This window comes from Polistes dominula, unplaced genomic scaffold (genome assembly GCF_049000335.1).
Source record: "Polistes dominula isolate Pdom_NZ unplaced genomic scaffold, Pdom_raw_medaka contig_49, whole genome shotgun sequence".
NCBI classification, from domain to species: domain Eukaryota; kingdom Metazoa; phylum Arthropoda; class Insecta; order Hymenoptera; family Vespidae; genus Polistes; species Polistes dominula.
This window is the reverse complement of record NW_028300914.1, coordinates 6457400-6484629: the sequence shown is the minus strand read 5'-3', so window position 1 is coordinate 6484629 and position 27230 is coordinate 6457400. Positions and strand designations below refer to the sequence as shown.

Here is a 27230-nt window from a genome sequence, read left to right as displayed (position 1 = left end):
GAATTTTCTGACTCGCTCGACTCTAATCAGTGCGTTGATAATGATATGAATTTTAACAACGAACATCGTGTATACAATCATTATGGCATTGATGAAGCTAGTGAAAAATCACAAATGCATAATAGAAATGGATCTACTGAAAACTTTAATTTAAATCGAAATTCAAAAATTTTTTTTAATGATTCGAATCATAGGTTAATCAGGAATAATTCACATACATACAAACTTCGTGATTCAGGATCAGATAATATAACAACGACAACAAATAACAGTGAACATAAAAGACTAAACGACGTTAGAAGAGTAGCAAGCAGCGACAGTATCCCCCGTGGTAACAATAGTGGTGTAAATTTCAATCAAGGGAGCAAAGATCCAAACCAAGATTGTTTAAGACGATCAAAAAGTCCTGACGTTAGAAATGCGATAATGCCACTTCGTTATATTCAGTCATCAAAAGGAACTTGGACGTACAACTTGTAAGTGAAATAATAGAGTAGATTGTTTATTTCTGTCTATGATAACATCAAATGTTTTCAGAGACAGGTCATACAATTAATGAGGATAAAAATAAAAAGAGTACTTAATTAACTATTGCTTCTAAATTACAACGTAAATCATTTGAATATATGCAAGATGGTAAATTATATGTTTTATTTATAAATTAAGGAAACATTGTTCCAAAACAAAAACAGTATTTATTGTACTTATCAAATGTTTGTAATTATAAATTATAAAAATAGCAAATTTTTTCAAAAACATCAATTATTCGTGCTTTGGATTAGAAAATACTAATATATTTGTCAGGCTTGTCATCATTTTGTTAAGACGTAATTAATTAGGTTAATAGAATGAAATATATCTATAAAATACGAACATCGATATTCATCGTAGAGTAAAGAAAATTTTTCTTTTAATCATAATACCTTGATCCAAAAGCATTAAAAAATGCAGTTTCTACATGTGATAGTTAAAAGGTTAGCAAATGCAAAAAATTCAAGACTCTGTACAAAATGTTTAGATTCTTCATGATGCATGTGTGCAATATATTATATATATATAAAGATCTAAATAGAACAGTTAAATGTCTATATTTGCAATGCCTAGCCGTAGACAGCTTCCATATATATGGTTCATTCCACGCCAAAGGGGTCACCTGAAAAAGTGGCCGATTTGGCGTGAAATGATCCATGTGTATATATATATATATTTTAATATGTATAAGAACAATCTAGCGTAAGGAAGTAATTAAAGCAAAGATTAGTAATAAAAGTATCCAAAATTATAATATGAGCAAATGATTCGGTGCTTACTAATAATTTGACAGATGGATTAAAAAATACACATTTATGAATTATATGAAAAAAGCTACTTAAGAATTATAATAAAGTGATGTATAAATTTTAAGATAGAGTAGAATAAAGAATATATTGGTGTTTAAAAAAAAGCATTAGACATAATTAACTATAGACTGATACGCAGAAGTATAAATTTTAGGAAAGATAACTTACATTGTAAACTATTTAGTTAATGAGATTAAAATTAAATCTTTCTATAACTAAAAAGAAACTTCAATACGTAACAAGAAATTAATTAGTTATGATATACACGAATAGTTTTATAGAAAATTTTTAAATCTAATGCAATATTTTTCCTTACTCCCAGCCGTCCAGCTTATATATCATTAAATAATTTAAATCCATCATTATTAATATTTACGCGAGATTACAATTATTATTGCTATCGTTATAATTATAGTTATGACTGCTGAATTATTATATGACTGTTATCATTATCATTTTAACTTTTGCGTCATTGTTTCATTATTTTTTGATAATACAATAATAATAATAATAATAATATTGCATTTTATTACACAAAGATTTTATGTATATAAGTCAGTTATTTAAAATTATAGTAATTTAATCATGTTACAAAATGCCATTTTTGTTTCTACTAAAAATACATTTCGACGATTAATGAGATTTTCTTAATTAATTAATATTATTTAGTATTATAAGATAACTATATATATATATATATATATTTAACATTCCCAATTTTATATTTCATTGAAGACAAAACAAATGATTATATATAACTACAATAATTTCTAAGGACATATGTGAAATTATTTCAATTTATATACAAACTTGTATGTATACATGCTTTTAGGCATCTTAATTGCGCGAGAGTGCAAATCAGTAGCTTTGAAATAAAAAAAAATTGAAGGTATATAAATTAAAAAAACATTTTATATAGACAAAGTTTAAATAATTTAAAATTTACGTAAAATTATACAAGTTTGAATATTAATTTATACAAATATATAAAAAGGGATGTCTAAACGAATCTGTTTTTTTATTATTATTATTATAAATCACTTATTAAATAATCGATAATAACAAGGACTTAAAACAACAACAAATTATAAAATCATAATCTACAATATGTTTATTCTTTCCTGAATTTTAATTAGAATTTTATATTTAATTAAATTAAATCCTAATAATATTTAATTAGGATTTTATATTAAAAATTTTAGTTGATATTACTAAATATTTTAAGCGCAAACTTACTAACTAAACTAACTTTATTACTATCCTTATTACTACTATCCGTAAACAAATATGTAACAATATTTTTAAATTCTATATTTATTCTTTATTCGCGTGCTACTGTAATAATTAAAAAATTATAAGTTACATGACAAAAATTGTTATGTTCTTAAATGAGTTAAAAAATGTATAGGATTTCAAAAATTCGATAGCGATTGTTTATACGTAAGAAATAAAAATCATATATTTTTATCTGAAACATTTTTTTTTTGTAAGTAATTAATCTATAAAATAATTTCAAACAATATACATATATATATATATATATATATATATATATATATATTCTGTTTATACGTTCTATAATATACGATATGATATATTATTGTTAAAAAGAAATCACGATATCTTATTTGTTAAAATATATTAATTTATTGTTATTAGAATGCAATTTATTAACATTGTAAATGAAAAGATATTATATTTAAGTTAATAAGATATTTATATTTATAATATAAAATAATATATACAAATTTCTTAAATTTTTAAACAAAATCTACTGTTATTTAATTTTTGTATTCATTTACAAAATGTACTTTATTATCCATTTTTGTCCTTTCAGATTTAAAACGTTGTTACGAGAAAATGATTTCAATATAAGAATAAAATGAGAACAGAATTAAAATAATTGTATATAAATAAATTTTGATATTAATATTTCTTTTTTTTATTTGTTTAAAATCAATAATAACTATAAAAAAAATAATTATTTATACTGATATTTCGTGGACATAAAAATATTATGTAATGCTTATAAATGTCATAATTTAAACAGACAATTTAAAGATGTTAATTTGAAGGTATGTATTAATAATTATGAATACTCTTAATTATGTGTTTATATTCCTACAAAAAGACAAAGCAAACAATCGAATATGGCGCCAAATATCTATGATATATCATGTATATTGTATGACAAATTAAGGTAATACGCCATTGTCGCACACAATTTAAACGATTTTAAAATAGCGTACGTTTAATAACATTTACGTTTTATTACCGTGGAAGGAAATTGGTCAATCGTAATAAATTTACAATGAAAAAAAGAAATATAAAATTGTATAGAATGGATATTTATTGATGAAACATTTAATATTAAAGAAATATAAACGTACGAGTTTCTAACCTATTGTTTATTTTTGACAGATTTGTTGAATTTCGATTGTATTTTCATAACCTTTTAAAAGTAACGTTAACTTTTATCAAATTTTATCAACTGTTTAATGTTGTTGTAGATATTGTGCGAATATAGATATTAATACTGAAAATGACAACATCCTATACTCTAGGAAGTGATATCGTACATTTAAACGTAGGAGGAACTAGGTTTGTATTAAAAATACTACATATTTTTGATAAATATATTAATGAAAATGAAATATTATTAATTAAAGGTTTTCTACGTCTCAACAAACCTTGACATGGATACCTGATTCATTTTTCACTGCTTTACTCAGTAATCGAATTGCTAGTCATCAAGATTTGGATGGCGCATTATTTATTGATAGAGATCCACGAATGTTTTCTATCATTTTAAATTATTTACGTACCAAGGATATTAATTTAAAAAACGTTGACATTCGTTCTTTAAGACATGAAGCAGAATATTATGGTATTACGCCTTTGGTAAAGCGATTAATGTTATGCGAAGATTTAACTCAGTCTTCATGCGGTGATGTGCTTTTCTCTGGTTATTTACCACCACCTGGTTAGTATTATTTTATTGCTCTTTCTTGTTTATTTTTCTTTTATGTAAATTTGTATTTACCTTTAAGGTATTCCGTTACAAGAATCAGCAACAATTCCTCCAAATATCAGCGATGTTTCAGTTCACGGTAGAGTTACAACCACAACTTCTACACCTAGGACTGATACAGCCACTACTTCGCAACCTATAATATCTTCATGTCCTTGTAATCAAAATACAAATGGTAATTGTAAATATATGTTTTATTGTTCAATTATTTTATTTCAATTTAACTAACATTAAATTAAATTATATGTTACATGTTTTTAGGACAACAAAATCATAAAAGACCAATAGCTTCTCATGTACGCAATTCATCATTAGATTATAGACTTTCTCAACGTGGCTTACCTCATTCACGAACTCCATCTTTAGATTTGAGACATATTAGAAATAATTCGGCAGATTTAAATAAATTATACAAAAATGATGTTGGTGTAATATTTGGACCTCAACAGGGTAAAAATATATCAGTTTATATTTTTATTATTTATCTAAAATATATCATTACATAAATCTATTAGGTATTATATTACTCATTAATTTAGTTTCAGCTTGGGTAGATCCTTTAAGAGTGCAAATTATAAAAGCACATCATAATTGGATAGTTGTTGCTTATGCACATTTTATAACATGTTATCGATTAAAAGATTCATCTGGATGGCAGCATGCATTTACAAGTCCACACATTGAATCTATAATTGAGCGAGTAGCAATAAATGCAAAATTTGGTAGTGGATTTGACGGTAAAATGGTAGCTATTTCCTACGGAAGTCAAGTGAGATTATGGGGCGTTTCCGAATATGGGATTAAAACAAATATTGGTACTTTTAATTTGAATGTCCGTGTGGAATATTTATTTTTTATTGGTAGTCAATTAGTTGCTCTTTCACCTACTGGAAAGATTGGTGTCTGGCATGCAATGACGCATCATTGGCAAATCCAAGATGTAGAACCTATTCTATCATTTGACACTGCTGGCACATTTCTTCTTCTTGGTTGTAACAATGGTTCTATTTATTATATTGGTAAATACAGGAGAAATATTACGTATCCTTTATAAGTATTTCTTACAATAGTAACAAGTAATAAGTTATCTCGTATTTATATTACAGATATGCAAAAATTTCCTCTTAGAATGAAAGATAATGATCTTCTCGTAAGTGAATTGTATCGTGATCCAAGTTATGATCCTATTACTGCTATATCAGTCTATCTAACGCCAAAAACAAGTGAGTTGAAACATTCAACACATTGTCATATATATATATAATCTATTAATAATAATTTATTAAGTGTAAATTCATTAAATATCATTAAATAATTATTAATACTTTGATTAGCACATACATCAAATGAAATTTTATAATATTTTAATACATATTTTACTTAACTTTTAGTACGATATTATCACACGAATATGATATGAAATTCTTATTAGTCTCATGCCTTTAATTATTAAAGTAATAATAAAGTTAATATGCATATATAAAGGTTTTATGTATGTGTATACTTATGCCTGTAATAAGAAAAGCAATAACTTATCCTTCTTCCTTTGACACTATATATCAAGGCCCTTTTTTTTTTTTAATATGAGTTTATTGTCGCATCAACAACTAGGTTATTAGCGACATGATACATTAGTTAGACCCTTTTATTAAGCCACAAACATATTTATGTGGCTTTCTAATATTAATACAAGTTTATTATTACATGCTTTGCCTCATGATTTCGTACAACTGGATAATTAGCACAAGGCAAGTATGGGTCATTATAATTTAGTGTTTGTGTTCGATTCCACGTACAATTCAAATACCATTTTTTAACATTTACTATTTAATTGCGCATAAAACGTTTGTATAAGTTACAAAAAATTCTCTTCCTCTCAAGTTTGAATAAAGTTGCAGCTATGCTAAGTAAAAAAATGCACAGCTTTGTATAGCTACAAAAACTATTTGTTTCATTTTTCATTACATTACTTCATGATTGTAATGGAATAATTTATGCATAAGATCAATTATAAATAAGTAGCTTTATCAAATGCATGTGTATAACATATACACGTTCATATTTTCTTCGTATCAATGTTTTATCTCTATACCACACTAATTGTCCATAATTCAGCTATTCTTATGCATCCAGTTGTGCCAAAAAGTTTTTATCAATAATTATTTTAATCGTTATACATTTTCTTTTTCGATCATTATTAACACAATATATATATTGTGTAATAATAGCATATATATTAGCATATATATGTATATGGTAATTTATTTTATTTATGTTCAGTTAATTAAATGTTTTATATTTGCTATCTGAGAGGAAGAGAAAAAAGAATAATACGTTTACTACCAACTGCATATTAATTTTATTAAATATTGCGTAGAATACATTAATATTTAATGTGTATATTATGTGTACTATTATAATTATTTTTGTATGTAGTAGTCATTTTCATATTCTTTTCTTAAAGAAAAAGTATTTTAAAATTCATACTTTTAAATGTTTACATTATAGTACATATCTTTATTATGTTTTTTCATTTTCATAGGTCTCTGCGGAAATTGGATTGAAATTGCTTACGGTACAGAATCTGGTAGTGTCAGAGTCATTGTCCAACATCCTGAAACTGTTGGTCACGGACCACAATTATTTCAAACATTCACCGTTCATCAAAGTAGTGTAACAAAAGTATGAAATTAGTTGAATCGTTAGCTAATAGAAAATTAAGAAGAAATTTAAAAATTTGATACAAATTGTTCATTATTTTAGGTAACGTTATCAGAGAAATATTTAGTGTCTGTTTGTTCTGAATACAATCATGTAAGAACTTGGACAGTGACAAGATTTCGTGGTATGATTTCAACGCAACCTGGGTCAACGCCTGAAGCAAGTTTTAAAATAGTATCTCTAGAAGCAGTTGAACCCTGCGTCAGTTATTATGCTGGAAATGATTTTGGTATGCTTTTTATTAATTTTATTAAATTTACTTTATTAGAATATTAGTATTTTATTTCTATTTTATAGGTCCATTTGGGGAACAAGATGATGAGCAAGTTTTTGTTCAAAAAGTTGTACCTGAAACTGATCAATTATTCGTACGATTAGCATCAAATGGAAAAAGAGTTTGTGTAATACAATCGGTTGATTGTAGCATCATAAGTTCATTCTATGTTCATGAATGTGAAGGATCTAGTCGTATGGGCTCTAGACCTAGACGTTTTATATTTACTGGACATTCTAATGGCACTATTCAAATGTGGGATTTAACAACAGCTTTGGATCCATCTTTTCATCAAGATAAAGGTATTTATTTTTCTATAATAAATTAATAAAATATTAAGATATATAACATTGATACTTTTTTTATATAATAGTATCAGATGTATCAGGTGGACCTACGCCAGAGGAACTTTGGAAATTGCTTGATCAATGTGATTTAAGTAATAGTCATTGCTCAACACCATGTATAAGTCCGTGTCCATCGCTCGCAGGTGTAGGTGCAAGAATTAAAACAAGTAATGTCCTATTTCTTAATCAATCGCATAACACTGAGGCAATAGCTGGATCTAGCCAGCAACAATAAGTAAGTTTTTTATCATTTTATTAAGTTACTTGATTTTTCTTTCATTTTTTCCCCGATTTTAGCGTATTTTATATATTTTAGCAAGTTAATGAGCATTTATATATACGTATTTATTATCAATTATTTATGAAAATTAAGTCATTATAGTTGTAGTTCCTATTTCAAAGCCAACAGCTGATAATTCTCTGTTCATTTAATGATCAAATAATAAAATAGTAACGTACAGAACTGATTGTTTTAAGAGAAAAAAAAATACATTTTTGCATTTTCATGCAATTTCTAAAATTACTACTTTAAATCAAAAATAAAATTGTTGTAAAATAAGCAAGTTGAAAACTATCTTTAATACTCAATGATAGAAATAAAATAAACGTTACTGTCTTTTTTGTTTATTGTTAGCTCTTAGGAAACTATAATATTAAATATAATTCAGCAATAAATGTGATAAAAGAATAAATTTTAGGATTATAAATATTAGACAGAGATAATAGGACTTTTCAATTTGTTAAATTAAAATATAAGAAACTTAAATAAATGTAATTATTATTATTTCATAAAAGCTGATATATCAGCTATATCAGCTATATTTATATTATATATAAATATATAATATTTTTATTAGATATTCTCAAATAAGTAAATAAAATTTTTGTGTGTTTATAATATTAAATTGTATATTATAACTTATATTCCTAAAAGAACATTGGGTAAATTTATATTTTTTGGTCTAATATTATTGGTATATGTATAATTTATAGTAAAAGTTTTAATTTCTCAGGCACTACGGTGATATTTTATAGTTTTTCTGACTGATATTACATCAAGTGTAATCACATTATGCGTTGTACGCACATATTATTACTTAATATTATCTCCATTATTATATATATATATATAATAGACATATTTTATAATATATTCTACAATTATATCCTTATAAGTATATCTTAAGTATTAACATATTTCATAACATGATTAATTATTATTTAGTTACAAATGAGATACTTGATATAGAAATATTACAATCTAACACCCGTAACAACTTTGCAAAATATAATTTATAGAAATCTTCAAATATCAGAATAAATTATTATGATATATTACTGGATCAGTCATTGGTGTTAATAGTAAACACCATGCAAACAAACCAATGACAAATAAAGAAAATAGAGCTGCTCTTTTTAAAGGATCTTTATAAGCTATGACTTCTGATAATTCAGGAAATCCCATATGATTGCAAAATGAATGAGCTATGAAAGGAGCTATAAAATGTCCTACGAAAAAAGAAAATTGAGAGAGATTATTAAAATAATATATATATTTATTATATATGTATTATTAGAATAATATCATTTAATATAAGTTTAATAGCATAAAATAATCCACCTGTTTTAACAAATAGAAATGCTGCATAAGCTCCAAATAATGTAGTATATGCAAATTGGAAACCTATGCATCCCAATATTTCATTAATGAAAATATTTTTACATATTTATACTATTAAAATGATAGATAAGAAATACTTACAAGATATGAATAAAGCAAGTTTTATTTCCATTCCCATTTTAATTCTTTCTACTACATGATGAAAATGTGCTACTCCAAAGAATAACGGGCATATAAAAATGGCAGTAGTTTGTGAAAAACATTGTAAAAGTAATGGTAACATACAAGCTCTAAAAGTCCATTCTTCCGACAGAGGTGCGACAATGTGATTTCTCCACCAAATTAATGTATGTACACTTCCTAGCCAGTACATAGGCTCTAACAAAATCGAAATAATTAATTGCATTATCAATATCGATGTTACAAAATATATTATTTTAATTACAAACCAGCATATAATCTCCAAAATCCATTAAAAATTTGTACGCTTAATGGGCCCAAAAATAAGATCATTGTTAAAAGAAATGGTATTACAGTTGCCTGGAATAGGCCAGACCATCGTAAACCCAATAATTCCCAAATAGTTGCCTAGAATATTTTCTTGCTATAATAATATAAACATTTATTTAATTTACATCCAGACAAAAGTATTTAAAATAGTTACTTTTTGATAAACGTTCTCGTCCAAACCAACGTATAAAAATATTGGTGAAATTAGAGCAACAACAAAAACACTAAAGAACCTTCTTTTATAGTAGAAGGATGTTCTCTGCAAATTAAAAATATAGTAATACAATAAATGTAATCTAATATAAATATAATTTATATTATAAATATCGATTCCATCTTAATGCTTCATAAATAGACCTTTTAATGGAAATTAAAAAAAAATGTTGAACTAATTGAATTATTACCTTAAAACTTAAAATTAAAGTTTCAACTTTGTACACAGTATTTTAACATTGAAAAGAAACAAAAAAAAAAGCAAAAATAAGAGAATAAAAAAAGAAAAGAAATGCTCTATATAAGAATTATTAATAAAAATAGAGAGAGTTACATCTCGATAATTAATATTCGTACAAGTTAAGATATTAAGCTGAGAAATATTTTTGAATATTCCGCCAAAAAATAAAAGAAGGAAAGTTTGAGGAGTCTCCGCCACGAGCGCTGGAGCAAAGCTCATTCTTGTCCAGAAATATGAGCTTCTACACGAGTGGGAGAACCAACTGAAGGAGGAGGGGGAGAGAAGGAATTGCTTTCTCTTTCTCTCTCGCTCTCATATACTTTTTTCGTTCGCAGTTGTCTGCCTGCTTGCCTACGAGAGACACTGTTAAAGAGTAAAGCGTGTTCGGAGCCACAAGAGAAATGATTGTACGGTTTGACGTTTGAAAAATTAAATGGATTTTCTGTACCTGTTGTGAGGAGAATTCCATACGTACAAACTCGCGATATAAACAACCGATAATACGAAGCATGAAAAAATTCCAGAGATACAGGATAAATCGGCATTTCGACCCGTGGTCTCCATAACTCCATACTAATGTTGGTTGCTTGTGCGATGGCAATTCACAGTATATAAGGGGGGATCGGTAAGGGGTTGAAGGAGTATAGGGTGGCGACGGAAGAAGCGACGGGGAAGGGAGAAAGAGAAAGAAAGGCTGATTCAAGGAGGGAGAGAGAGAGAGAGAGAGAGATTGCGCGAGTACGATCAAAAGAGAAGAGGGAGAGAGAGTGAGTGAATAAGAGAGAGAAAAAGATAGAGGGAGAGAGAGAGAGAAGAACAGAAATTCATCCGATTGGCGCTCCAATACTAGTCGACAGTGCTACCGTCGATGAGAAGATGGCCGCTGGGCTCGGTAGAAGTGTCGCCATTGTTTAGTGTTTAGTTATTTTAACAATTTTTGCATTATTTTCTTTCGTTCAGCACGAGAAAAATGCCAAGCGCATCGTTTACGTCATCGCGCAACTACGTGCGAAGATCAAAAAGAAAAGGAGCTAATAGAATTCCCCTACCGTCAAGAACCACCTCGGGTAAGGCATCCAAAGGCATCAGTTCACTTCTTACCTGTCGCAATTCTTTTTTTTATCTTTATATTTTCTCTATCTTTTCATAATTTTCTTCCAGTATAATAATACGAAATAAATAAACCCTTTACAATTCCATTTAAATCTCTCAGATTAATAACATAAGCTTGTTTTAAAATGCCGACGATGGTAAACGCGACAGTCACCCTTCAGATTATACACACACACATACACACATACATACGTCCATTGCAGATATGTACGATTTTATAGGTTGAAAGGTCTATCGAAAGCACCGATCGGAATTCTGGATGACGTTTTTAAATGTTAACGACGTATATAGTTTCATCGTTCATCGATCGTTTCGTCTTTTTTCTTAATCATCGATTTCCTTTCCTGTCTTTTTACCATTGTCAATTTTTACTCCGGTACGTCCGTCCTGTCTACACCTCACCTCACCCCACCCCCTTTTTTCTTTTTTTCTCTTCTCTCCATTTCTTTCTCTCTCTTTCCCCCTCCCCCCTCCCGTCTGTCTGTCTGTCCGTCTGTCTGTCTGCCTGCTTGTCTGTCCACCTATACCTCTTTTTCCCCTCTTTTCTTTTCGTAATGTCGATTTACTACCCGCACATCTGTACGAACCTGAACGTCTTCCTCGTGTACAATTTAAAAAAATTTAATAATGCTTCGAGATAAAGAACACAGCTGTTTCAATGAACCAATATTGTCATATATATTTTATATTAAATCACTGTGTCATTCTACTTTCCCTAATGATTATTATGATTCCAAGGCAATTGATAAAATTTTTAAAGCTCAATCAAAAAGGATATATTTTTTTTTATATTGATTTGTATATTTTTCATTTTTGTCTATTTTTTGCTTTATATTATGTTTTGGCCATTTACGTTTTGGTTTTTTTCTCTTTTCTTTACTTTCCTTTTCTTTTCTTTTCTTACTTTATTAGTATAAAATTTGTAAATGCAATTATTCTTATAATTTATCTCCTCCAAAGAGATTTACTTAACTTGTCAAATGATGTTTATAGTAATCAATATATGTAATTAACATGGTGATAGTATACTCTTTGTCTTTTAGATATATTTAGATCAATATTAAATATAATAACATACATAGTTGAGCTTTTTACAATAAGAATTAAAGAAGAAAAAATTGATAAAATATTGAAATTCGAAGAAATTTATTTGGTAACAGTTTTTAATTCTGACAGCTATTTTGAAATATAATCTTTTCAGTGTATTTGTATTTCAGATACACGTAATTTATTATGCTTATGTGTAATAGTAATATATTATTAAGAAAATTACCAAACCGAGTTAGTTTTTTATTAGATATTTCTAAATATTACCTTTTCTGAAAACATAGCAATTCTAATTATAACACATGCACACACGCAAAACGTAATTAAAAAGAATAGAAAAATGAAGAAACGCACGTTAAGCAACTATTTTTTTATTTATTGTAAAAATGTTATAATAGTGATATAAATTTGGTGTATTATAGCCGAGCCATGCGAATTGCCATGTCCAGCATCAAATCAAATTCCTACTGGCGGTGGTGCTGGTGGAGGTGGAGGTGGAGGAGGTTGCGGAGGAGGAGGAGCAGGGGCTGGAGGAGGAGCAGGAGGTGGTGGTGGTGGTGGTAGTGGTGGAAGAGGATCTTCGCCTAGTGTGTCTGGTGTAGCTGCACCTTCACCATCTCCATCGCATTCACATTCTTCACCGTATGATTTGAGACGTAAAAGTCCACCTCATCCAGACCCAGCACCTGGCACAAGTTCTGCACTGCCCCCTTCAAGTGGCAATAGTATTGCTGCTACCCTTGGCAGTTTTACCCTTCCAGCAAGGAAACGACCACGAAGAACGTGTTCACTTTCTGCTGACGGTAAGTTTAAACATGTCTATTAATTAATCGACTTATTGTAGTTAAAACGTACATTCTTTGTTCTATTGTCAATTAAGTAATGATCTGTGTATAAATCTATTTCTTTTTAATAGGTACAAATACAAATACAGCGGCACATTATCTCCAATATGAATTACCGGATGAAGTGTTGCTTACTATATTCAATTATTTAATGGAACAAGATTTATGTAGAGTTTCGCAAGTTTGTAAACGTTTTCAAGCTATCGCAAATGACACAGAACTATGGAAATCTCTGTATCAACAAGTATATGAATATGACTTACCTTTGTTTAATCCAGCACCTTGTAAATTTGAATTTGTTTCTCCGGATGAGTCAGATTATCCAAATCCATGGAAAGAAAGCTTTAGGCAATTATATAGGGGAGTACATGTTAGACCTGGCTTCCAGGACTTAAAATTCAAGGGCGTAATTTGCCATATTTCAACACGGTTCAAGGAGCATTAGATTATGTAGATGAATATAGAAGCAGCAATAGTAGTTCTTCTAATAGCAATGGAAATACAAGTGCTCAAGGAAATTGTTGTGGGAGTAATTCTCAAACAATAGAAGAAGCACCTCAACATTTGGTATTCTTACATGCTGGAACGTACAGAGGTGAATTTCTTGTAATCGACAGTGATGTTGCACTTATTGGAGCAGCTCCTGGTAATGTGGCGGAATCAGTCATATTGGAAAGAGAAAGTGAATCTACAGTAATGTTTGTAGAAGGTGCTAAGCGTGCATATGCTGGCCACCTTACTTTAAAGTTTACTCCAGACGTTACTAGTACAGTTCCACATCATAAACATTATTGTTTAGAAGTGGGTGAAAACTGTAGTCCTACAGTCGATCACTGCATTATTAGAAGCTCAAGTGTTGGTAAGGGTACAAAATTTTAATAATTGCAAATATTCAACCAGAAATAGAAAAATAAAAATTTGAGTATGACAATTATTATGTTGTTTATTTGTTCTAAATTGAAAAATTCTTTTTTTTAATCTTTCTCCCATATCTTATATATTACAGTGGGAGCTGCTGTTTGTGTCTCTGGTGTTGGCGCTAATCCTGTGGTAAAGAACTGTGACATATCGGATTGTGAAAATGTTGGGCTTTATGTTACTGATTATGCACAGGGAACTTATGAAGACAATGAAATCTCTCGGAATGCATTAGCTGGTATTTGGGTTAAAAATTATGCCAATCCAATTATGAGAAGGAATCATATTCATCATGGCAGAGATGTTGGAATATTCACATTTGATAACGGTCTTGGATATTTTGAGGCCAATGATATTCATAATAATAGAATAGCAGGTTTTGAAGTAAAAGCTGGTGCCAATCCAACAGTTGTACATTGTGAAATACATCATGGTCAAACAGGAGGAATTTATGTTCATGAAAACGGATTAGGACAATTTATTGATAACAAAATTCACTCGAACAATTTTGCTGGAGTTTGGATTACTTCTAACTCAAACCCAACAATTCGAAGAAATGAAATTTATAATGGCCATCAAGGTGGTGTGTATATATTTGGAGAAGGAAGAGGTTTAATAGAACATAATAATATTTATGGTAACGCTTTGGCTGGAATACAAATCAGAACAAATTCAGATCCAATAGTTAGGCATAATAAAATACATCATGGTCAGCATGGAGGTATATATGTACATGAAAAAGGACAAGGTTTAATAGAAGAAAACGAAGTCTATGCCAATACTTTAGCAGGAGTTTGGATTACTACAGGATCAACTCCAGTTTTAAGAAGAAATCGAATTCATAGTGGAAAACAAGTTGGAGTTTATTTCTATGATAATGGACATGGGAAACTAGAAGATAATGATATTTTCAATCATCTTTATTCGGGAGTACAAATAAGGTAAACAATATTTAATATATACCAGTGGTTCCCAAAATTTTTTGTCATATCGCCCCTTTCCCGAAAAATATTGCTTATCGCCCCCCCCCCTTGAAAATTAATTTCTTAATTTTTTAATTGTGTAACCTTTTTTTTTTTTAGTAACTGAGTTTTTGCACTCATGACCTTTTTTTAATAGCACACCCGTAATTCGCTATTGCACTCATACACCCGCCAGTTTTTATTTTGTCATCGTCCCCCTGGACCGCTTCATCGCCCACAGGCCCACCAGGCGCGAAGATAAGAAACAGAAAAGCCTAAATAAAAAAATTTCTATCTAATATTTTATTACTATTGATATAGTATCGATATATTGGCATTGTTGTGTAGCGTATTATAGCAGCGTGGGTCGGCCTCCGCTGACATTTTTTCCTTTTTAGTAGTTCATTTCCCACACTCCCAAAGTTCACCTGTGGTCGTCATCGCGCCCTGGACCGCTTTATCGCCCACTTTATACGAACCACTTATATATACGATTTAATATATAACAATATAATAAATAATGACTCGAATAATGATTTTTTGGAAACAGAACTGGAAGTAATCCAGTGATACGTGGAAATAAAATATGGGGCGGACAAAATGGTGGTGTTCTTGTGTACAATAGTGGTTTAGGTTTACTTGAACAAAATGAAATTTTTGATAATGCCATGGCAGGTGTTTGGATTAAAACAGACAGTAATCCTACATTAAAAAGGAATAAGATATTCGATGGGAGAGATGGAGGAATTTGTATATTTAATGGTGGTAAAGGTAACTGGCCTAAAATTATTATTATCATTGTAATTTATTCATTTATCCACTTATCATATTAATCGTTAGAGTCCCAAGCAGCACGATTGCGCTGTTGAAATTTTATGTTGAGAAAACCCAGTACATTTTGAACATTGTGAACAACTGACGGCGCGTTACCGATTGTTGAAGTCGCGCGCTCAGATTTATGAAGCAATGAAGATTTATGATACAAGAAGCGCTGTCGCGCTTCTTGGTATTGCTCGACATAAATTAAAACAAGCGCTGTCGCGCTGCTTGGGTTTTTTTCGTACTTATTTAGAGAAAGCGCGGTTGCGCTGTTTGGGATTCTTCGACCGTGTTTTTTCAATACCCCTTGGGAGTCAAACGGTTAAATATTACATGTAATATAGGTGTATTGGAAGAAAATGACATATTTCGCAATGCACAAGCCGGGGTGCTTATATCTACACAATCTCATCCAGTATTAAGGAGGAATCGAATTTTTGATGGATTAGCAGCAGGCGTTGAAATAACTAATAATGCAACTGCAACATTAGAATTTAATCAAATCTTTAATAATCGATTTGGTGGTCTGTGCTTAGCAAGTGGTGTACAACCTACGACTAGAGGTAATATATAAATACTAACATCAATTACAATATAAATATGAATTATTTATTAATATTTATTCATTTCGTTTAGGTAATAAAATATTTAACAATCAAGATGCTGTGGAAAAGGCAGTTGGGAATGGTCAATGTTTGTACAAAATTTCATCATATACCTCTTTTCCAATGCATGACTTTTATCGCTGTCAAACTTGCAACACCACAGATCGCAATGCAATATGTGTCAACTGTATTAAAACTTGTCATGCAGGTCACGATGTAGAATTTATAAGACATGATCGGTAAGATATGGACCGTTTATATTAAAATAGTGTAAGTCCATTTTTTAACCCTTAGCACTCCGCTGTCCCACCATATGAGACATCGTGATTCTAACCTATCACTCCGATGTCCCAACGTATGGGACATTAAAGTTTATTAGTGATTACGAGGAATTAAGTTATTTCAGCACAACTTTTTGAGATATGCATGTTTCCCTGATTTTTTCTCTTAAAATAGCACAAGACATCAAATCAAAATATTGTAAAATAACAAATAGATATATAAAAGAAATGTCAGAGGGTTTTGTGTTGGAAGAGAATGCGAGACGCATGCTCTCGACGGTCCGAGAACTTTTTGGCGAAATTTGAAAATAGCGATAAGAAGAATTTTAGAGAGGAAGAAAGGTTTTTTATAGGAGCATATCTCGCATTTTATAGTGAGATTTATAATGTACAAAAAAATATTATCAAATAGTATCACATTTCAAATACAATAGAACGCGCTCGCTTTTTTTCAATTGCAACGACATTACACACACACGCGCACTCTTTATCTTTCATTTTTCCACTTATTCTTACATAAATATAAATGAACAATTCTAAAACTGGAGAAAAAGATTTTTAAAGCTGAGCTTAGTAATGTTTGAAGCATCGAGCGGTATAAATAGATTTAACAAATGTAAAAATCGGAAAAGTGATTCTTCTCTTGGTAAATAAGTTCTTTTGGTAAAAGTTCTTTAGGTAAATATGTTCCTTGATGTCTACCGATTAATATAAGGCCAATATCATTAGAATCCGTTACTTGGTTCGAAAGTAATACTAAATAATGCGAGGGTCTGTAAATGTGCCGTTTCTGCCGCGAAGTCGCGCGGAGTAGCTGCTACCCAGCGTCGAGAGTCGTGCGGAGTGCAAAGGGTTAAAAAAAATGAGATATCACGTAATTTATGTTTAATTTAATGTAAACTTTTTATGTGTGGATAACTAGTTAATAGTTAATTTCTTAAAAAGTGCCCATGTTTTGTACGATTTAAAATTGGTCAGTAAAAGAAATTGAGTAATCATTGATATGCTACCATTTAATTTTCTCGAAACAAGAGGAAGTGGACTTACACCACTTTCAAAATAAACGGTCCATATGTAGTTTTACATTATTTAAAAAAAAGAAATGATCTATAATCAAATCTTATTATTGATATATCAAGTACTTTACATTGATTACAGTTATAGTTACATATTATTTGTCAGTTTATGAATAATCATTGAGGCACTTTTTATTAAAAAAAAATTAAAAAAAAAATGAATAATTATAGGTTCTTTTGCGACTGTGGTGCTGGTACATTAAGTAATCAGTGCCAACTTCAGGGTGAGCCTACGCAAGATACTGATACATTATACGATAGTGCTGCACCAATGGAGTCACATACACTTATGGTTAACTAGGAATTAACCTGAACTAATTTAAATAATCAAACAACATTGAACATGTAAGTTGAATTTATTGCACATATGCAGCACCTGGTGCTGCTGAGTTCTTTATTATAACCCCAATTTTTTTTACCGTTCCCAACATTTCATGATTGTTTTTTTTTGAAAGTTTTATCATTATCATTTTTCATTTACATATTTATTTATGTAATTTGATTTTATATTAAATATAGAAATTGTTCATTCACATATTATCAATAAATCTCATAATTTAACTTAATTAAGAAAATTATATCTTTTATCGATATTTAATTTTCGATATTTTAATAATAACATATTATGTTTATGTTTTCTTTTTCTTTTTTTTTTTCCTTGAGAATAAAAGTTTAAATTTTTTGTATATATTGCTATTCATGTAATAACGCAAAAATGTACATAACATATTTGATTTTTTATTTTACTTATGGGACACTGGGGTTTTTCTTTTACATTGAAAGATAGTAGAGAACTCTGCAATAACAATAATAATAATAATAATAATAATAATAATAAAAATAATGATAAAAATAATAATAAAAATAATAATAATAATAAACTCATAAATAAGAAACATTGATAGAAAGACATCAAAGTGAAAGGTGGTACGATGACATCTACAAGTCTCGATGAACGGAATAATTAGAGGACATAAAATCCGCCAAAATAATTGTGTTGTGTAATGATATAAAATTAATAATAATTTATAATTAATTAGAAAAAAAAATACTAAACTTTTCAAGTATCCTTCGTTACGAGAAAGAGAAAGAGAGAGAGAAAGAGAAAGACACGTCTGCTATCTAAATTTTATGTGAAAAGAGTGCAGTGATAACTGTGTAAACAAAAAGAAAAATTTGTGTGTATATGTCCTAATGAAAAAGACATTAAACGAAATTGTCATTGGAACGTTTTAATGAACTATGTCAAAAAATCCAGTACAGTGGAAATGCGACATATTATGATAAAGTCTCTACGATATATATTATAGTGTCGAAGAAAATGTAAATTGTGTACATCATAAGGAATTCAGTAGAATAGCGATATTGACTGGTCCTCTTGCTATTTAAAAACAAAAAGCATAAACATTATTAACACGTGAAGTATATAACAAAATTTGCACAACAGTTGAAAAAATAATAGTAGTGTATACAGAAACATATGAAAAAAGAAATGAAAAATTAAAGAAAAAGTGCACATATTATACTTAACATTTGCAAAAGTGAAAAACAAAAAACTGAACGAACTATATAAACTGTTCAAGGAAATCCCAATAAATACATTTATGAAGAAAATCGACTGTCAATAAAATATATCAAGTGCGACTCTAGTTATGAATTAATCATATAAGCGAGATATTACAATTTCACAAGGAAGAGAAAAAAGCACAAGAAAAAAAGAAAATGGAAGAAAAGAACATAAGGAATACTAAAATAGATATATACGTATCTATAAAAACACAATATACAACTGGAATATAATCAAAATGAAGATAAACAACTATCTATACATTTTAATAACTTTTTGGATGTAAAAAAAAAATGTATTTCATAATATGACGCGTATGGCATTCTTTTAATTACACCACTTGCGTCGTTAATTGTGATGGTCCTAAGTTGCCTAAGAGCAATGTGCATAATAAGATACAGAACAAAATATTTAAACTATAATGAATTTAAACACAGTGTATAATGGTGTTTATTAATTAACAAATACAAGTAAGAAAAATTATACTGTCTGAAAGAAGTAGTTTTTAATACACATATAATCTCGTATCTATTATACGAACAATTTGTTTTTTTCTTTTTTCTCTCTCTTTTTATTTTAAAAACAAAAAAGAAATAACATTATGTTAATGATAGATAATACGTCTAATTATATTAGGTCTACCGTAAAGTTCTGTCCGTTCTGAAAAAAACAGGTTCAATTTTTAGTCTCTAGGGATAAGACATTTTTTAAAAATGCAATATACAAATTATCACAATAATGATGATAATTATATTATTCAATAAATGTTAATCAATTGAAGAGATATGAAAATTTATTATATTTTTGTTTTATTCTAAAAATGGACAGAACTTTTCGGTAGACCTAATATTATTATACTTGCAAGCAAAGTTCTAATTTCTACTTTGTATGAAAAGAGCGCCTATTAGTAATAATTTTAGATGCAACCCTTCTTCGTTTATGCGAATTAATATGAATATAAGTAGGAAAAAAAAACAATATATATATATATATATTTAAATCATTAATCCTTCCGCTCCGACGAACGTATATATACGCCCTCGAAGAATGAACATTCATATACGCAGAGCGTATATATACGCTCCCGAAAAGTGGACGATCAGGTACGAAAGAAAAATGCGCTTCTGTATGCAGCAATCATATTTTGCTACAAGCGCGCCGTAGCGAAAGGATTAATGTAAAATTATATTGTGTTTGGCCAACTAAATTGTACAACGTATATATTCATTATTGTATTTAGCCATTTTGTATATTGTTTAAGTAAGGAAAAAAACAAGTGGATAATATCACGTCGAAATTGCCTTTTAAGGAGTCTGTAGTATTATCTGTCTTGAGGTGTCATATTATTTATAATATAACTACATATGATATCGAACAAGTATATGCACTGAAAAAAAGGAAAGAATAAATTAAAATAATCAAAGGCATATTTCGCTCGTGTATAGGCCTTAAAAAGCTTCAGATCGAATGTTCTTAAGTGAGATATATTGTATGGTATGTTATATTTTGTTGGATATCGTTTCATTTATGAATTTTTGAAGTGAAAACTTCTTTAGAATGGAGGTTGATTTGAAAAAATGAAACACGGCAGCAATGCAGCGCGGCGATGAAACGGTCACGATACTAAGTAAGAAGAGAAAAAGAGAAACATATAGGATTGAGCCTGCGAGAGAATGAGACAGAATATAGCTATATAGTTTTTCCTATTCTCGGTCTCCTCTTTATGCTCTGCTTCATAGTTATCGCTCCTGTTTGTATATGTGTGTGTTTGTGTGCGACTGCATGCTACGAAGCGTGGACTCATATCATCTCGATACTAAACTTGTATGTATGTAGGAGCGATATAAGGGTAGAAGAATAAACAGAGATAAGCGTGTAGGTGACAAAAGAATAAGGTACAAACGAACCGACGGTCAAAATAAAGAAAGAAGATACTCTGCATTCGTCTCATTCTCTCGAAACTTAGTTTTTTGAAGGTTTCACTTCTAACACGTGTGATCTGCACACATGATATTTTTTTGAAGTGAAAATTTCTTTAGAATGGGGATGATTTGAAAAAAGCGAACAAAAATCCATGGTAACAGAAACGAAACGATGAAACGACTACGGTATTAAAAAGAGAAAAAGGGACAAACGTATATACATCTATAGGATTTAGTCTATGAGAGAATGAGATAGAACTGCACTTGTTTCTTTTTTCAATTACGAGTCTACGAAAAGTTCAGTCAATGCACGAATGTACGAAAAATTTTTTTCAATTTACGAGAATCAATGAGCTACGAAGAAATTTCTTCGTAGACTCATTGAATTTTTGAAAGTGCAAGTCCTCCGATCATTGACTAATTTCTTCGTAGACTCATCGAACTTTTTTGAAAATCAATCATATGATATATTTGTTTTTATAGTAAATAAATCCTACAATTATCTTACTCCTGATACTCTGCATTCGACTCATCCTCTCGAAGCTTGGTTTTAAGAAGGTTTCACTTCTAACACGTGTGATCTGCACACGTGATATTTTTTTTTCTTGAAACTTGAAATGAAGAAATTGCGGAAAAAAAAAAGAAAAAGGAAAAAGAACACATGCATATTCTACGTGATAAAACAATCAAACAAATTAATATAATATACAAATCTCTCTATAATTGTGTCGTATGTAACAAAATTTATTATTATTATTATTATTATTATTATTATTATTATTATTATTATTATTAATATTATTATTAATATTATTATTAATATTATTATCATTATTATTAGTATTATCATTATTATTGTGATTATTACTATTACTATTACTACTATTATAATTTTGTTTTAGCTCGATAAAGATTTCATAATTTCGTTAATTTTATATTAGTTAATTTGGTGTCAATATTTTGACCAAAAAAAAAGATATATTTTTATTATTATTTAGATGTTATCTTTAATTTAATTAATACAATATATATTTGCTTTTGAGTGTATAAGAAGGTACCGAAAAAAGAAAAAATAAGAAAACAGATAAAAATAATTATTTTCGTGGAAAATCCTAATCGTTTTTCTGTTTTTTTTTTCTTTTTTTCCTTTATAATTTTAGTTTAACAACAAAAAATATCATGAGATATACATAAAAAAAAATATAAATGTGTAAAAGAAAGTACACAGTTTATACTTTTCTGTGATTTTTTGTTTTTTTATAATCATATTGATTAGTAAATTTTACTCTATCGTTTTTTTTAACGCAGCAGCCGCGTATAAAAAAACTTCGAAAAGTAAAACAAATTCTAATTTTATATCTTCCAGTGGCTTCCACTTTTCATATTTACTATAGTGTCACATATATGCGACCATACCCACACATACACACGCGCGGCGTGTTTTCAAAGAGAGAATGCATAGTTACAATTTATAATTAGTAAATTTGTACAAATAACTACTCTTTCATAGTAGAAAAAAATAAGAAAAAATATTTGGCTGCAGCATAATAGTAATATTTCTGTTTTAGTTGTTGGATGTGTTTTAGAAGATAAGATTTAAATTAACTATGAAATCTGTTGTGTTTTTATTTTTACACTTCGTATAGACTCTCAGCAGATATTAGATGACGTCTCATTCCTATCAAAATGTCAATTGGATATTTTGAAAATGTAAAGATCATCCCCGAATCGATTAATCATGTGTACACACACGCGCACGTAATATATATTATATATGTAGAATCATCCAGAAGAGAAATTTTATTGTTAGGGAACTTTTTTCTTGTATTATTTTGACAAAGGGATAATTAATAATTTTTTTTTGTTTCTTATTTTTTTGTTAAGAATAAAAAAAAATAAATAAAAAATGTTAAAACATATGCAAACCATACAACATGAATTTCACTTCTGGAACGCATAATATATTACGATCAATCATATTATTATAAAACACGTTTTTATTTCTTGCCTCCGTTTTTCCTAACTGCTGTCCTTTCCCACCCCAGTATTTCAAAGTGTCTTCGAATTAATTGTGTATGCGAAAATTTTGTGTAATAATAATGTTTTATTTTTAATGAAGATATAAGAGCGTAAAGTGTAATTATCTTGTGTAAGCTACGTTTTATTCTTATCAATTTTAATGATGATTATTATTATTATTATTCGTTTTTTTTTATAATACTTTTTCTTATGAAAGCACTTTGTATCATTTTACATTCTACATGTATAGTTCATTGAAATCACATACATACACACACATATGACATATATATATATCCTCTATGTTAGGACTCAACGTTTGCTGCTTTGTTTGGCTGTAATTTATTAAACAGCAACAGAGAGCATAAAAAAAGAGAGAGTATCAAAAAATTCTTAAAAAGAAGATTGTTAAAGGGGATGTGAGATTTTCAATGTGTCAAGGATGTATTATTTGTTCGATTGATTTTTTGTTCGCTTTTCTTCTCACTCTCCACTTCCCCTCTGATTCCGAGCCAATGGCAATATAATTAATGACATAAAAACCGAGCGAAGAAACGAAAGTAGCAAACGCAGAGGACCAATATTCTCGTCGCGAATGTTCTCTCTTTTTCTCTATCTATCTATCTCCCTATCTTTCAATAAATACTTGCCATTTAAAACGTTAGTTGCCATAGTTTGCTGCTATTTGTTTTTGTTTTGCGGTAGAAGCCAGATAGACATAAGCGCGTACACGCATTATGCAAAATACACGAATCACCGAATACTGATACCACTACGTATTCTGTAAATATTAATCTGTCCATTATATACATATATCTACACACACATATATACACACACATTTATATATATATATATATATATATATATATATATATATATAAAAATGCATTAATTATATGCTATTATTAAAAAATTTATGATTGTGAATTATCATTTCTTTTTATTGTATATTCTTATTTTTTTGTGTACTTCAATTCTCGTAATATTATTCGTAGTAACATAGATGTAATTACATATACAATAATTATATTGTAAGAAGAGAAGAAAAATATTTCTAAGAAAAGTTATATATAGTTTACTCTTGTTCTTTTTATTATTATTTTCTTTGTTTTTTATTTTTTTTTTATGTTTCTGTTTTTTTAAGATACCATTTATGTAAATGATGCATTCTTTAATTATACGATCGCTCGAACGAATAAATTATTATTATTATCAAAGTCATTCTTTTTTTTCTTGCGATCTCTTTCTCTCTCACTCTCTCTCTCTTTCTCTCTTCCACTTTCACTTTCTCTAAAAGATACACGTCTATTTAAAGACTAGTTTTTACTAAAAGTCTGATATAATATAGATATGCTTTTGAAATTATAAATCATTACAATATATAATCGCTTATTTCTCGTAGCTTGTAAACGTTATCTCTTTCTCTTATTTCTTATTGAAAATTTACTCCTGTATTATACTATATTTAAGTGTTTAAAATTTTTTCCTATATATTGTCAGTTATATTATATAATTCTAATATAATACTAATATTAAATAATAATAACAATAATGATAATAATAATAATATTAATAATGATAATAATAATAATTATTATTATTATAATAGTAATCATGATCATCATCATCATCATCATCATCATCATCATCATCATCATTATCGTCATCATTTAAAATATATAATTCTTCTCTTATTACGTATATTTCGATTTTATTTTTTATAATCAAACTTTTATACCCACGTACATTATCCCCCCTTACATTTTGGTCCATATTTAATCTATTAAATTATTCAAATGGAAATATACATGCGATAAAATTTAATCCATGAATGTAAATGATTATATACGATTAAGAACTAAATACTTTCGTGAAAAATGAGCATAAAATACGATTTTATATGCTTCGAACGAGTTCTTTATTTATCCGAGAGATTATGTTAAATGAAATTTACACTGTTATATTATTATTTTTGTATTATTATAAATGGCAACATATAAATATGAACAGTTGTAATTCTCTTACTCTATACACAAGTTCTTAAACAATTGAAACATTTAACAATGTATTCTAAATTCTCGGAATTTTATCTCGAAACAGTATTATGAGCAACGTAATAACTTCGTATTAGGATTAAACAAAAATTGAAATAATAAACATATTATAGTAAGCTTATTAATAATGTATAAAACTTTATACTTTGATTATTTTTTTTACTTTTTTCCATATATATATCTGTAAATATTTTCATTTGAGAGATAATACTAATTTAATTAAAGATTTAATTGATATTCTTAAATCTTTGCTATAATGTTGAGTCGTTTAATTAGCAAAATTTAATGAACAACAAAATCTTTACTTTCCCTCACCCATACTTACTTATCATATATATTTATATATATGTTTATTAGTTAAATTAGTAACTGAAATTAGAGAAAATTTCATGAAATATCTTTATAATTTATTTATTATAAATAAGAACAAATATTACGTTAAATGACAATACCACGTGGTACCATGCCTTATCGCACACTTATAAGATATTAAAAATATCTTTACATATAAGATATATTCAATCATTTTGCAAATATAATTGATGTTTTTTCAGCTGTGAACACACGCGTATACATATATATATATATATATATATATAATATTAAAGCATATTTTATTTGTACAAAGTTATGCAATGTTTCTGTGTCTCAAAATCTCATTCATGGTGTGAAAATGATGATTAGCGTGTCAATGATTTTTTACATGTGTGCATAAATATATGTAGAGAGAAAAAAAAGGAAGAGAAAGCAGATATATAAGTTTTCAATTTAATCCTAATAATTATTACTATATTTGATGTATGTATATATACATACAGTAAGTAGAACAATTATTCGTATCGCGGTCATTTTGAAGAAAAAAACTTTGAAGAACTATATTTATTATAAAAAGATGTTAACAAAAAATATATGTATATATATTCTTAGAAATCTCTAAAACTAATTTTATTACAAAAATAATTATTTATTTGTATTTGTTATGAAAGTATTAAGAAATTTTCAGAAATTAGTAGTAAATATATGCGTAATAAGTATTCGTACAGTCCTTGATTTGTGAAATTATGCATAGGATAAATACAAGATCATCTTATATCAATATAATTAGGATCAGTATGTCTTGAGACGTTGTTAATACAGACAGTGTTTTAAATTCATGGGGAGTCGACAGTGATAACCGTAAAATGAAACGAAAAGGCAAGGAAACTGCTGAAGAAGAAGAAAATTATTATAAATTTTCAAAATAAATTAAAAATATTGAGTGAAAATTTTACAATTATAAATAGACCATTGTCGACTATTCAAGAAATCATTGACACATATAGAAACCGATAAACTTTAAAAAATAATTCACGAAAGGGACGTAAACGCAAAGTCAATGAGTGCACTGGCCGATAGATAATTCAAAAAATAAAACATAATCCAAAAATAAGTGCAGTAAAAATAAATCATTATGTTTTTAATAACATTAGTTTTAGAGATTTTTAAGAATATGTATATATATATATTTTTTTTGTTAACATTTTTTTTGTAATAAACAAAGTTCTTCAAAGTTTTTCTTCAAATTAACTGCTGTACGAATACTTCTTACACTTACTGTATATATTTACATTAATATGTATTAATATGATTAAACATTTAAACTTAAAAAGCTTTTGAATATTAAATAACACGTATATCGGTTATTATATTAGATAGGATCCA

General features: G+C 28.3%; 4 protein-coding genes across 4 annotated transcripts; 3 read left to right on the top strand and 1 right to left on the bottom strand.

The window, feature by feature from the left end:
- The first annotated feature begins 32 nt into the window (after positions 1-32).
- LOC149033355 (uncharacterized) lies at positions 33-2807 on the top strand. The gene is made up of 2 exons (XM_089169726.1): positions 33-476; positions 538-2807. The coding sequence occupies exons 1-2, from the start codon at positions 46-48 to the stop codon at positions 554-556; spliced, it is 450 nt and encodes a 149-aa protein (XP_089025852.1). The 5' UTR covers positions 33-45; the 3' UTR covers positions 557-2807.
- A 726-nt stretch (positions 2808-3533) lies between these two features.
- On the top strand, positions 3534-7953 carry LOC107064995 (BTB/POZ domain-containing protein KCTD3). Its single transcript, XM_089169924.1, has 11 exons — positions 3534-3726; positions 3851-3941; positions 4010-4323; positions 4391-4546; positions 4633-4821; positions 4911-5390; positions 5478-5594; positions 6914-7053; positions 7135-7321; positions 7390-7668; positions 7740-7953. Exons 2-11 carry the CDS (start codon positions 3883-3885, stop codon positions 7946-7948), a joined length of 2130 nt encoding a protein of 709 aa, XP_089026050.1. The 5' UTR covers positions 3534-3726; positions 3851-3882; the 3' UTR covers positions 7949-7953.
- A 743-nt stretch (positions 7954-8696) lies between these two features.
- Positions 8697-10862, bottom strand: Sras (Ras converting CAAX endopeptidase Sras). The gene is given in 7 exon segments (XM_015318248.2): positions 8697-9222; positions 9335-9397; positions 9476-9712; positions 9784-9922; positions 9999-10087; positions 10090-10103; positions 10747-10862. Coding segments are annotated over 7 exon segments (855 nt in total). The 3' UTR covers positions 8697-9025.
- A 131-nt stretch (positions 10863-10993) lies between these two features.
- Positions 10994-27230, top strand: FBXO11 (F-box protein 11). Its single transcript, XM_015318244.2, is given in 9 exon segments — positions 10994-11365; positions 12881-13261; positions 13375-13701; positions 13704-14162; positions 14310-15162; positions 15734-15954; positions 16347-16565; positions 16639-16846; positions 18136-27230. Coding segments are annotated over 9 exon segments (2895 nt in total). The 5' UTR covers positions 10994-11268; the 3' UTR covers positions 18266-27230.

Excerpts from the sequence above, each read along its gene's own strand:
- LOC149033355 (XM_089169726.1), top strand. The coding sequence starts at position 46 with ATGAATTTTAACAACGAACATCGTGTATACAATCATTATGGCATTGAT.
- LOC107064995 (XM_089169924.1), top strand. The coding sequence starts at position 3,883 with ATGACAACATCCTATACTCTAGGAAGTGATATCGTACATTTAAACGTA. Across the intron at positions 4,324-4,390 it reads TGGTTATTTACCACCACCTG|GTATTCCGTTACAAGAATCA; the intron begins GTTAGTATTATT and ends TTTACCTTTAAG. Across the intron at positions 5,595-6,913 it reads CTATCTAACGCCAAAAACAA|GTCTCTGCGGAAATTGGATT; the intron begins GTGAGTTGAAAC and ends TCATTTTCATAG.